Consider the following 13,214-nt stretch of genomic DNA (forward strand, 5'->3'; position numbering starts at 1 on the left):
GGTTTGTCTTCAATCTAGCAAGGGAGGCTCAGGTTGCGAGTCAATGAACGAAATTGCGGTGACCAACAAGCTTGAAGAATAGATGACAGTAAATTGGGAGAGAAGACATGAGGGAGAGAAGCCCCTAGTATTGTAAGTGCTCATATTCTTAAACCCTATCACTTTTGGCAACATTATTAATTTTTGAAAGTGACGTTCATGTGAAGTTCGGGTCCACAATTGGATTTTTCTTGATGCCCTAACTCTATTCCTTTATGCCATGATTTTTCTTGATGCCCTGATTTTTATTTCTTTAATGTTTCTTTAATTTATGCCCTTGTGTGTTAGGTTAATGGTAGCCATTCAAACCATTATGTTTTCAAAGCAAAAAACCACACACATGCTTATATAGTTCTTCTCATGTAGTTTTTCTCACATGAAAAGGAAAGTACCTCCTTAGGAATTTTTACCTGTACATTGACATAAAAGCATCTATTCTCAATTCATTGGGTAATTTTAAAAGAATAGAAATTAAAATAACAGTGAGATATATGGCATTAACTCACTTATTAAAACTGGCAAGGTAGTGAATATTTATAATATGTAAGCAAGAATCTTTTACTACTTGGAAGTTCATGAAACCTTCAGGGGTATATATGAAACAGAAAATTAATGTAGACAATCAACTCAAACATTTTGGCATCTCTTAACAGACAGTGAAATCAATTCTTTTAAAATGAAAAGCAATAGTAAATTCATTCATTCATAATTATGGCAAACCAATATATTTTTCACACAATCTAAAAATACATTAATCTCAAATATCAACACATAATAAATGCTATTGCAGGACAATCAAACATCAACACATAAATGGGCACCATAATTGGAATCAATCTGTTTACTGGCAACCAATAATGGTCATAGAAAGTGAGAACATAGCCTAATAGGGATGTTTTAACTGCTTTGACCTCTGCTGAGGTCTTAGCTTGTGCATGCTCAATCTCTCCAGTCTTTTCTGCTTATTGTCTTACCAAAAAATAAGAAGGCAAATGAAATAAAAACACTAAAAAATGAAAAGTTTTGTTTTATAATATGATTTTACATGTCAAGTTAAGATGTGAAGTTTGGGCCCCAATGTTTTAACTTAAATCAAATTCCATTGATTTTACATGTCAAGTTAAATGTGATCTAAGTTAGTTACAGGGCATGATTTATTATATGTTCTTTGGTTTTTATGTGTAGTTAGATATAATTTAACTTACTTTACACACTTTATTTACAGTACCCATTATAGAATTATTCACGATAAGGATGCATTATGTAGTGGGTGCAGTAAAAAGTTTTGTAGGGCATGTGGATTACTGCAGTGCAGATCAAATGTCTAGGCTAGAACTAATTAGCATGGCTAAGGAGTTTGGGTTGGATATTGATAGATGTACAATTTGGTGGTTGGTTGTATTTGGTGAGGTACAGGATCTGAAAGAAATAAAAACAGATTCAGATGCTTTAAGTATGGCACTTTCTGTAGGGGCTACCAAGGAGGTTAATGTGTACATTAAATATGCAAGGTCTGACTGTGCCCAACATGAAACTATCCACCATGATGAAGGAGAAGATGGTGACGGAGATAATAATCAAGTAGGTGTTGATCAAGGATACAAAGATGTAGAAGCTGAAGAGGAAGAGGAGGATGCAGATGTTGGACAAGATGGTGACTTACAAGGTATCTTGTTAGGAAAAAAAATTAAGGACAAGGCAATGGATGAGGAAAATGAATTTTATGATTGATTACTGAGTTTTAATGGGGGAGGCAGATGGTGAAGATGGTGATGAGGAATCCACAAGGATTAGAAACAGAGATAGAAATAGATGGAGAGGTCGCTAGAGTGGGAAGTGATGGGGATGTAGAATCGAATATGCAAGGTCTAGATGAGTCTGCAGTCTTGTTCTTCAATGACGAGGAGTCAGCGTGCCGAATAGACCTGAGATATGCAGAATTCAATGAAGAAGTTGATATGAAAAATCCACAGTTTAAGATAGGCATGAAGTTCCGAAGTTTTAAACAGTTTAAGGAAGGCAGTAAGAATTATGGTATCAAGAATCGCTATGTGATGAACTTCAAGCCCAATAATAAAAAGAAGTGTAAAAGCATTACGTAGAAAAGGGTGTCCCTTCTATCTTTGGGCTTCTCCCATGGTGACCGATAAGAACACAGTTCAAATCAAGGCGGGGTTTTAAAAGCATGAATGTACAAGAGATCATGTAAACAAGCATGTTAATGCAGATTGGGTGGCAAGGAATTATTTAGAGCAATTTAGGACAGATCCTGCTTGGAGGATTGCAGGAATAATTCAAGCAGTAAAAAACAATCAAGAGGTGGATATCAGCAGACTGAAAGCTTATAGGGCCAAGAGCATTGCACTTAGGGTAATTTTTTTGTATTTCCACTTATAATATGTGTTTATTTATAATCTATCTTTGGTATCTGAATTTTTCGAAGTCACATGTACAAATTTTTTTGTTTGTTCTGAATGATAGATGGTGATGAGAAGTCTCAAATGTCAAGGTTGTATGACTATAGACTGGAGCTTCTGAGACACATCTGGTTCAACAATCATTATCAAGCCCATGCAGCGAGGGTGTCTTCCAAGCATTCTATGTATGCTTGGCTCCATTGAGGGAAGGGTTTTTGGCAGGTTTGAGGGATTTTAATAGTTTGTATTTTGTTTTACTTGTCATAATTTGTAATTGTCTTCCTTTTATGTTTTTCCAAATTATGGCAGGTTGTAGGCATTTTGTTTCTCTAGATGGATGCTTCTGTGTATGGAGGGCAATTATTATGTGCCGTTGGGATAGATGCAAATGATTGCATCTATCCCATATCTTGGGCTATGGTTAGTAAAGAGAACAAAGATAATTGGAAGTGGTTCTTGGAGGTAAATGGTGCGATCTCCATTTTTACTTGGCGAGCATATCTCTTGATGTTGTGTTTTAATCTCTATTTTGTTGTGTATTATTTCTAACATAGATCTTGGCACAAGATTTGAGGATAGCGATAGCGGGACATTGGGCATTTATGTCGAGCAGGACAAAAGGTGAGACAAGTCTGAATTTTTTTCTCTTTGTGTTTATCTCCTATCTTGAATTTTGGAAATTATTTAATGGAAACTTTACTTGTACTAATTTATAATTGTCTTGGTGTTTCTCTCTTGCCTTTTACTTTTGCTTTCTTGGTTACGGATGGTGATGTGGCAATGTTAAAATTATATAGGGATTAATGCCTGCAATTACAGAGTGTTTTCCACTTAGTGAGCACCGGTATTGTGTGAGACACATTCACACAAACTTTCGAAAAACCTTTAGGGGCAAAGCACTAAAAGACCAACTATGGGCTTGTGCTAAAGCCACTAACCTTCATGTCTTTGAAAAAGAAATGGAAATTATGAAGGGGATGTCAGTGGGGGGACATGATTATATGAAAAAGATAGAACCTAAACACTGGAGTAGGGCATACTTTCAAAGCAAATTTAAGTGTGACATTCTATTAAATAACTTATGCGAGTGTTTTAATAGTAATATCCTAGAGGCTAGGTTAAAGGGAGTGATCACCATGACCGAGATGATAAGAACACAATTAATGAAAAGGATTCAAAAAAGAAGGGATGCAATGAAGAAGGTGACAACATCACATTGCCCAAAAATATTGAAGAAGCTTGAAAAATTTAAACAGTTAAGTTGGTTTTATAATACAACTTGGTCAGGAGGGGACAAATACCGAGGTTATAGGGCCTAATGGCCGGGTTTGTGAGTGGACAAGAGGCAGGTGCACATGCTCTTGTAGAAGGTGGCAATTGAGTGGAAATTCCATGTGGGCATGCAATATCTGTGTTATACTACAATAAAGAGACACCCGAAAATTATCTGGACAATTGTTACAAGGTTACCACATTCATGAACACCTATAAGAATATACTAAATCCTACTCATGACAAAGACTCATGGCCTAAGAGTGACCAAGGTCCTGTCATTCCACTGAACGATGAACCAAAGAAGAGGTAGGAAAAACACTTCTTAGGATAAAGGAAGTTTGAAGAAAACCAAGGCTTCACCAATGGGAAGGTTAGCAAGAGAGGTGTTAAAAATGAGATGTAGTGTGTGTGGTGAAAGCAGAGGACACAACAAGAGATATCATGGACTAAAGGTTAGTGGTTAATTATGTGTTCTAAAGTTAGAACATTGCAGGGAAATATTTATTTTCATGCCTTGCAAATTTAATGACATATCTATGATCACAATGTAGGGAAATAGAGATGCTTCGAGCGAGCAAACACATGGAGAGGCAAGCCAAGGGTGAATCCATCACAGCGGATGATCAAGCGCAATGGTATGTCGAGGCGATGTTGTAAGCAAGTTTTGTGGTATTTTTTATTTATCTAACTATGTTCTTATGGAAATTATTAGAATGATGCTTTGAGACTAATTGATGAAAATGAGAGAGCTGAAGCAAATACAGAAGCAGGGGGAGAATATCACATAACACCACCAGCATTGGATCATCAGGTGTCACAGGTGATAAACTGGGTGATATTTATTTTGATGTTCATGTTGATGTGTTAATTATCAGCTAATTAATCTATGAAGCCTGGGAGAATATCACCATTATTTAATAGGTAAGGTAATTAATTTTCTTGCTTACCATTGCAGTTCATTACAATTCCTGTTCAAGCAATTCATGAAGCAACACCCTTAGTAGAATATTCTATGAGACAGCAACAACATGAGTCAGGGCTTCCTGTCACACGGGTATGCCTTAAAATCTGATAAAATTTGAAAATGAAGTCTTAAACAATTTTTTCCCATCACATTTTGCCAGGTTCCAACAATACCTAACCAAAAAGCCCATGTGGAATTACCCTCTTTGGAGAAACCCCGATGAGAAGACCAAAAGATAACCATTAGGTCTAAAAAAAGCAAGGATAAATGAAGGACCTTCATCTGATGCCAATCCACCATTTAAAAATCCTATTTCTGCCGCAATTGTCCCTAAGCTAAGGTCCCAAGGAAACCAGAAAGATGTCAAAGAAGGGAGTAGAGGCGAGAGGCAGCAGGTCTTTGTCAAGAGAAAGAGGGCATGGCTACCACCAGGAAATGGCTCCTCTGCTAGCTCAACCAACCCATGAAGGAAGCAGCGCTTTGTGATGCTTGTTTTTTTTGATGTTTTGTAACCATGTGTTAGTATTGTGTTGTGTAACCATTTGTTGGTACACATGTGGATTAACCAACATAATTTTTGCTTTGCCCAAATTTATAGAGCCAATTTTGTAAAGCTTTTGATGTACTTTGTACTGTTGGCCAATTTTGTAAATCTTCTCATCTATGTTGTGTTAGTTCATAACAACATCTAGAGTGCAGTAATGATTCCCATTTTGTAAGAATGAAAAATAGTTATAGTTGGTGATCAATGGAAGAGCATTTGGTAAATCTTCTGACCATTAATATTTTTGGCAGGTTAGACTTAGATATGCAGATTTAAACAAACTTCACACATTCAATTTAAATGCAGATTCACTGTAAGGTTTTCATTTTGGTCATCAATTAAACAAAAATAGCTTAAAATGTAGATTCATTCTGAGGGGTTTTCCATTTGGTGATCAAATAAACAAAAAAACCTTAAATGCATATTTAAGTGTTTCATTTTTTTTGGGTTGATGTATATTCATGAGGCATGACTTGAAAAATAGTACTAACTGAAAAATATACAAAATTTACATGCTTGAAGGTAAATTGCATGTTTGCATACATTCACAAAAATAAATAAATAAATAAATAAATACAACAAATTAAACAAATGATTTCATCTAACCAAGGCCATTGTTTTATAAATCTACAACAAATGATTAATAACATCATCCAAAAACCATTAACACAATTTAGAGGGCGGGGCTTGCCAACAACAAGCTGCCTCAACCTATTGTCACAAGATTCCATCCCCCATCTCGCCTTCATTGTCCCTTTCTTTCTCACGAATGAATCAAGTAGAAGTCGATGGAGACCGGCAGATCTCACCGGAGCCCGACAAAAGTCGATAGAGACCGATAGAAGTCACCAGAGCCTGGTAGAACTCGATGGAGACTGCAGAGCCCAGTGAGAACTCGATGGAACTTGGCTGAGAGTGAAAGGAAGAGGATGAGGCTTTGGTGGCAATGTTGGTGTGCTAACATGGGGTAGGGTTACACAAGTGGCACACTTAAAAATGACGTGGCATCACCAGTGCGTGAGATGACGAGGGCAAATAAGCGTACGACATCGACTTCAGCGTCCCACGTCGGATGAAACAAACCGAAATTTTTCGGGTGTTGACCGGGTGAAAGCGGAATTAAAGGTGAGGCACCATTTTGATACAAATCAAAGTTTGGACCCCATAGTGATAATTCACCATAGTTGGGTACCCTACCAAAAAATTTACCCTATATGGCTACATACACACACATATATATATATATATATATATTTTATTTTAATGAAACTAAACTTCTCTAATCTTTCTCAAGTTATTTCTCAATAAATGTTTGTTTTATAATCACTATAAATTTAACATAAAAGTAGATTTTTTTGCCCGCTTAATAAAAGCCATACTTTATTTATAAGTTATGCATTGATAAATATTAATTACAAAAAAAATATGACATTTTTATCTTTTATTTTGAGGGCATTAAGGATTTGAGTAGGTTTTGAAAGAACATTCTTGATGTAATTTCATTCATTCTTTATAAAAACTAATCCAAGAAGCTTCAAGTGGAACAAAATTATATATATATATATATATATATATATATATATATATATATATATAAAGAGAGGCAGTCTGTAGATAAAACTTCTACAGACATCTGCATATAAACTAATTATTGGATTCAAATTCAACTGCTTCACATCAATTATAAAAACAATGAAATAAAGTGAGTGAACAAGATTTATCAACAATATTATAAATAGTCTTTGGAATGTGATGTACGGTCAGAGGTGGAATGCATAATTTTTGCATTCCACCTTATTTTCAATTAGATTTGCACATCTCTTATAAATTAACCAATAACTCATTTTCAACCCGAGTACAACCTTTCGCCACTAATACATGTTTTATATTCCGCTTTTTCTCTTTCACCATTGTCTCGGCTCTCGCTCTCTCTCTTCCTTATTCTCTCATCTATTTAACATATATATATATATATATATATATATATATATATATATATATATATATATTTTGAGAAAGACGACAAGCATCAGAACCCAGGGACGTGTACGTGTGGGGAGCAAGGCTCAACGCCGACCCATATGCCCTCACTTTATGTAGGACATGAGGTTCGATCCCGGGTCCTCACGAAAGCGAAAGCGCCCTACACAAAGGGACTCGATACTCGATTGACCCAAAATGTAATACCACTGAACCTTTGGATATCCGTTGGAAAAATATATTCGAGGGATATTACTACGATTCGCGATAAGAATTTTCTACTGAAGTAATCTTGTTGAAAAACCCGCAGGGGACGGAACAAGGACTTAAGTGTAAAAGTTTTTAAAAAGATTTTTGGGTTAAAGAGTAATAGAAAAAGGATTGATATAAAAATGTTTCTGGCATCCAAGGACTGAAAGGTAAGATGGAAGGGATCTTTTTGAAATGTTGTACTATAATCCAAGGACCATTGGATAATTTAGAAGGATCTTTTGAGAATACTATTTTTGTAATTCAGGGACCATTCATGAGTTTTTTTCAGGGACTGTTTTGTAAGGAATTATGTTTTGAGGGACTAAATGTAAATTTCGGCTGAAAGTTAAATTTGGAGAAAAAAATCTAGAAAGCTTGAGTAGTGTTCAAATCTTCTTTCCACGCATTTTCTTCTACGATGAACCCGAGAGTTATGAAGAAAATGAGAGAGAAATTAGAGGTTTTTAAAGAGAAAGACTTTGGAGATCGTGGGAGGGAGTCACGGGAGTCCCTCAGTAAGGGTTATTTTTGGTTTGAATGATATATAAATTTTTAGTTAAAAAGCTTGACAGACAATGCTTGAATTTAACATGTTTTTGTGAGGTTTGGCTTGGATTTAAGTCTTTGAAATCATGTTAGATTATTGTGGATGATTGTTTGATTGAAATTACTTTTGAAAAAAACTTTTTGTAAACATGATGAAATTAGCTTGAAAATGGGGATGAGATTCAGGAATTCTTGTGAGCGTTCTTTAGTAGCACCGAGATTAAAAATTTGGTTTAGTTAATTAAATTGATGATTATGATGATTAGGAGGTTAATGATAATGGTTAGATTGAAATGGGTTGAGTTAGCCGAGTTGAATTGGTTGGATCAAACCAAAGTTGCGATGAATTGATTGAGTTGAATTAATTTGGTTGAGTTGGGCTTGATCAAATCAAGTTGAGATGGTTTGGGTTTGGTTCAGTTGATTTGGGTTAAGGGTTTTGGACTGAACCAAGTTGGTTCAAAGGATTTTTGAATAAAAAAATTGAGTTGGTTCAAGCTGGTTCAGTTTGATTGAGTTTGGTTCAGTACAATTGAGCTTGGTTCAATGGAATTGAGATTGGTTCGGATTGGTTTAAGCGTGTTTTAGTCTAAATTGAGTTGGTTTAAGTGCAATTGAAAGCCGGGTTGGATAATGCAAGGTCGGGGTTTTAACCGATTGGAGTGAGTGGTCCCGATAGAGTCTATTGTTGTTTATTGTATTTTTATTTTGGGTTTTAAATGTGATATTTATTTTTTTATTATATTATTCTTGTTAGGTGTTATTCGATCTTGGGAGGGAGTTTCGGTCTAGGAAGGAACCCGAGGACACCGGGAGTGAGTTGGTAGTGGCTATTATTTTTAAATAATTGATTAATTATTATTATTTTGAAATAATTATTTAATGGCTAGTATTTTGAAAATAATTGTTTAAGTATTTCTTTTTATCATGTTTAATTGGCGTATAATGTTGCGTATATTTACTTCTCGTTGATGTTCGACAATCGTATTGATGCATCGGTTTTCAGTATAATTATACGTGTTGTGAATAGTGAAAATACATGTATATGTGATTTAATTATTCAATTCATGTATTTATTTCTATGGTTATATATGTTTTTGATTTAGAATGATTTGTGAAATCATGTGAGCATTTTAAAAATGTTTTTACCAACAATATTTGTGGAATTGGTTTTCATTCCTGGAATAGGAATGGTATCATGGATCTGGATTTTTCTTGGTTTTATGCATTGTTATACTTTTTGACATTGGGCTTTGTGGAAATGATGTTTATTTTTCGTGATGTGAATGCTTGTCTGGATAAGGACCATGTGATGTGATTTATACAGATTGTATTATTGCTACATTTACATGTTGGTTTGGATGGTGACGGCGGGCTAAGGCCCGACTACTGCGATGAGTGGGTCCCCCACGGGCCAGCCTTTTAGAGGTGGCGTGGTGGACACGAGTGTTGATTTGTCCGGGATCGGTGGGAGGCGTAGAGCCACGATTGGATTATACATCGGGATCCTAGAGTCACCACATGGGACCGATGGGCCAACGTCGAGGGTGCGAAGACCTTGGCGGCTCCCAACCCTAGTCGCGACGGCGCTAAGTGGGGAGAGTTTTCCAGTCGTGGAATTGAGAATGGATTTTTTTATATTACTTGTTATTTTGGGTTGTGATGAGTGCAGCCCATTGCCGCTCTTAGGAGGCGGTCTCTCACAACAATTTGGATTTTCTTAGAAAAATTGATTTGATATTGATTTGTGATGAATTTATGTTTCAAAAGTTCTTTAAAAATGTATTTTTGCTAGAATTCAGTATTTTTGGAAAAAGTTGGAAAAATTATTTGAGAAGTTGGTATTTATATATTTTATATATCTCTGTATTTGAATATTTGAAATTATTAAGCCACTACTGACCAGCTGAATGTCTTTGTAGCATCGAGGAGCAAGACCCTAGATTGCCTGATCGAGTTTAGAGCTAGTCGGGGTTAAGTCCAAGACTGCGAGTGGGTCCCATACTTTTCTTTATATTTGTTGGTATCGTGATCTTGTAGCGGTTGATCCACAAATTTGAGCTAATATATTTGTTGTATTTATGTATTTGAATCCCTGCAGTTGGTGTAAAGTTATAAATTGTAATTTGTAAAGTCGATTTGGTTTCGAGAGGTGTCGGGGTTTCAGGTTAAAAAGGAATTTTTAACTGATGGGTGCCACATTTACCTCGGTAGAAGGGGTGGGTGTGACACCAAAAGCCGTTGGTTCATCTATTTTAACATTCGCATAGAATATATTACCTATATATAGCCTAGGGTATTTTTGAAAAGAGGTACAATAGCAAAAATTTTCATTTTTCTCAGGGGGTTTCATCTAAAAAAAACCTTTATATATAAATAAGGCTTTTCGGGTCGGATCCGTTTTCACCTATAAATAAAAAAAGAACCCGAATCCGAATGATACATTTCGGATCCGGGCAGAGATCGAATGGTTCGCTCGCACTGAGAACTGAGAGCGAGAGAGAGAGAGAGAGAGAGAGAGAGAGATCGAAGTCCATGTCTTCTTCTTCTTCGACGAGCTTCGCCGGCGGTGGAGGAGTCCGGCCATGGCCATCGGCGACGTCGGTCTCATACTCCGGGAAGAGGATCCAAAAGGAGATGATGGAGTTCAACGCGAACCCTCCCACCGACTGCTCGGCCGGACCCAAGGGCGACAACCTCTACCACTGGGTCTCCACCATCCTCGGCCCTTCTGGTAACCCTGGATCTCAGTTCCATGCTTGTTTACCGTTGTTGAATTGTTGTTGTGAGTTGGAGTTGGATTTGATTTTGGGCTTAGCTTAAAAAGTTTATCCTTTTGTTTGTAGGATCGCCTTATGAAGATGGGGTCTTTTTCCTTGATATTGCTTTCCCTGCTGATTATCCGTTCAAGCCCCCAAAGGTTTGATGATGATTTGAATCTGGATTGATGAATCATGCTCTTGAATTTATCAACAATGTTACCATGTGTGTCATAGTTGCGTTCTACTTTGCGGTGAATGTGTGTGATAGTTTAATTATGCTCAAATCTTTCTTTTGAGTTTCTTTTCAGTTCATTTGTTTGAGTTGTTAGCTTTTCTGAAGCCATAAACAGGGAATTTATGTGGAATTTAGTTAAGAAATGCTTGAGATTAAAACTATGAACTTTGTTGCTTGTTACTATTCATCACTGACATTTATTCCTTGAGATTCATATTATTATTAGTAGAAAGCTAGAATTAAGATTACCTTATGATATGCGGCTTTATTTTAGATAACAAATTAATGAAAAGGTATGAAAAACAGACTGCACCGTGCAGCACTACTATCTCCATGATATTTATTTTGTAATCTGCAACCTTGGCAGACTAATGAGGTAGCTTATCTTTTGTTTCTTTTAAGCAATGGAGGTCTTTCCATATGAGTGACGAGCACACATTGCTTTCGTATTTTGAACATCGTCTTTCTATTACTGAAGGATTTGGAGCAATTTAGTCCAGTAAGGGTGCAATCTGTTAATCTTAGAAGAAGTTCTTTAAGGAATATGATCCCACAATTGTAAATTGTCCAACTCCTGAAAGTAATCCTTTGCATTTCCATAAGCCCATAAATAAGTGGATGGCTTAAAAGTCAGCCGTGAGTGAATCTCAGTCAAGTTGATAATTTTGGAAGTGCTGTGACTTATGTAATGCAAATTCACATTGAAGTCTATTTGTGACTAGAAGATGAATGTGGCTCTTTATTTTTAATAATATTTAGCTGAACTTTAGGAAGTTTTTGACGATAATTTTTGGTCCAGCTAGATATGTAGTACGTATCATTTGCATGGTTGTTCTGAATTTGTACTTTAAACTACCAACTACTCATCTATCCTTTCTTTCCAACTCCATTGTTAATGTTCGTATTCCTTTTCGCATTGCAGGTAGTATTCATGACTCGAATTTACCACTGTAACATAGATGCTGCCGGCAATGTAAGTCTAGACATTTTGAAGGATGGCTGGAGCCCTGCTTTGACAATCTCGAAGGTGTTGTTAGCCATCAGATCTGTTTTCACCAATCCGGATCCATGTACAGCTACTATTTATTACCTGCTGATTCTATTCTCTGATTTAAAACCTCCAATATATTGTTTTCCTTAGAGTTATTTAAAGCCTTCTCCAATTTGGTCATTCTTCTAAATTTGTTTATATGTGCAGATAAGCCAGCTATGCCAAACATTGCTCGTCTATACCTAACAGATCGAACTAAACATGATGAAATTGCGGCAGAGTGGACAATGCGATTTGCCAGATAGAATATTCAGCTGTATAACAACAAATTCGGTAAGATATTGGAATTATTTATGCAGATGAATCTCTTACTTGAAACTTTGAAATTAAGTTCATGTATAATATTTTTTTCAAATGTCTCATTTCTTTCTACTCATCTGAATTTGTTTTGCTTTCAGAAATTTGTGATAATCTAGCTCTTGTCTTTGCTTGTCTTACAACATTCCAGTCAACCTGAATATCAGAAAAAGCTACTTCGACTGGTGTCCTTAGCGAACAAATGGACTTCATGCGCACATCTATTCCTTCGACACCACCGGAACAAGAGATAGAGGTACTTTTTTCGATAGACTATCTTCTATAGAAAAAAATCGAAACCAAGTGCTTTCCACCCACATGTTTGATCCTCCCAAGCTTCATTATTCTCAAATGCCGATGTTTCTAACACTTCATCTTTTCAAAGTTCTGCATAATTACATCTGTAAAATACTTTCAAGATTTTTTGGGTTGATTTCTGCATATATATGGCCATATTAATTTGTACACTTGCTCTCTTTGTTATTGTACTTTCAACTTTCAAGAACTTGATGAAATTTGGTGTTTAATGTACCAAGATCAGAGATCACATTTAAATACTTTTAATTTGATTCTTTGAAAATTAGAAATATCAATAAGGCACATTTTCATTGTTGATTTATGTTGATATGGTAAAATATTTCTTCTGACGCGAAATCTCATTACAGTAAAGTAAAATATCGGTTTCTTCTTCCTATTCTTCCTAATATATATATATATATATGAGTGCACATCGGCCCATGATGCCGTTGGATTTACATGTAACTGTTACCATCATCTTATGCACAATACTAAATAGTGCTAAACAATACTATTAAAGAGCGTTAAACAGTAATTATGCATAAAAAACAATAG

At 35.9% G+C, this 13,214-nt stretch overlaps 3 protein-coding genes and 1 long non-coding RNA gene across 5 annotated transcripts in view; all 4 read left to right on the forward strand.

The window, feature by feature from the left end:
• The window catches only part of LOC120277583 (rRNA biogenesis protein RRP5-like), a 13,461-nt gene extending 11,691 nt beyond the window's left edge, over nucleotides 1-1,770 (forward strand). Inside the window, exon 18 of the mRNA XM_039284443.1 lies at nucleotides 1,265-1,770. Coding sequence (XP_039140377.1) covers nucleotides 1,265-1,770 — 506 coding nt within the window. The remainder of the gene's footprint in view (nucleotides 1-1,264) is intronic.
• An 846-nt stretch (nucleotides 1,771-2,616) lies between these two features.
• Nucleotides 2,617-3,034, forward strand: LOC120276940. Its single transcript, XR_005541418.1, has 3 exons — nucleotides 2,617-2,678; nucleotides 2,766-2,918; nucleotides 3,011-3,034. It is a non-coding gene; the product is annotated as an uncharacterized LOC120276940 (long non-coding RNA).
• Nucleotides 3,035-3,933: 899 nt separating this feature from the next.
• Nucleotides 3,934-4,918, forward strand: LOC120277584. Its single transcript, XM_039284444.1, has 5 exons — nucleotides 3,934-4,037; nucleotides 4,283-4,376; nucleotides 4,444-4,551; nucleotides 4,687-4,785; nucleotides 4,856-4,918. Exons 1-5 carry the CDS (start codon nucleotides 3,934-3,936, stop codon nucleotides 4,916-4,918), a joined length of 468 nt encoding a protein of 155 aa, XP_039140378.1.
• Nucleotides 4,919-10,475: 5,557 nt separating this feature from the next.
• LOC120276865 (constitutive photomorphogenesis protein 10-like) lies at nucleotides 10,476-12,921 on the forward strand. 2 transcript variants are annotated; one of them, XM_039283594.1, is made up of 5 exons: nucleotides 10,476-10,751; nucleotides 10,864-10,937; nucleotides 11,937-12,084; nucleotides 12,213-12,338; nucleotides 12,514-12,921. In XM_039283594.1, the coding sequence occupies exons 1-4, from the start codon at nucleotides 10,553-10,555 to the stop codon at nucleotides 12,308-12,310; spliced, it is 519 nt and encodes a 172-aa protein (XP_039139528.1). In that variant the 5' UTR covers nucleotides 10,476-10,552; the 3' UTR covers nucleotides 12,311-12,338; nucleotides 12,514-12,921. The 2 variants fall into 2 exon arrangements, with proteins under 2 accessions (XP_039139528.1, XP_039139527.1); XM_039283593.1 differs by having other exon boundaries at nucleotides 12,464-12,919.
• The last annotated feature ends 293 nt before the right edge of the window (nucleotides 12,922-13,214 follow it).

This window comes from Dioscorea cayenensis, chromosome 15 (assembly GCF_009730915.1).
Source record: "Dioscorea cayenensis subsp. rotundata cultivar TDr96_F1 chromosome 15, TDr96_F1_v2_PseudoChromosome.rev07_lg8_w22 25.fasta, whole genome shotgun sequence".
In the NCBI taxonomy this organism is placed as follows: domain Eukaryota; kingdom Viridiplantae; phylum Streptophyta; class Magnoliopsida; order Dioscoreales; family Dioscoreaceae; genus Dioscorea; species Dioscorea cayenensis.

Bases quoted from the DNA above. Each gene is read 5' to 3' on its own strand.
- LOC120276865 (XM_039283594.1), top strand. From the start codon at position 10,553: ATGTCTTCTTCTTCTTCGACGAGCTTCGCCGGCGGTGGAGGAGTCCGG. The intron at 10,752-10,863 runs GTAACCCTGGAT...TTTTGTTTGTAG, and splicing joins CACCATCCTCGGCCCTTCTG to GATCGCCTTATGAAGATGGG. The intron at 10,938-11,936 runs GTTTGATGATGA...TTCGCATTGCAG, and splicing joins ATCCGTTCAAGCCCCCAAAG to GTAGTATTCATGACTCGAAT.
- LOC120277584 (XM_039284444.1), top strand. From the start codon at position 3,934: ATGAACACCTATAAGAATATACTAAATCCTACTCATGACAAAGACTCA. The intron at 4,377-4,443 runs GCGATGTTGTAA...GGAAATTATTAG, and splicing joins AAGCGCAATGGTATGTCGAG to AATGATGCTTTGAGACTAAT. The intron at 4,786-4,855 runs GTATGCCTTAAA...ACATTTTGCCAG, and splicing joins CAGGGCTTCCTGTCACACGG to GTTCCAACAATACCTAACCA.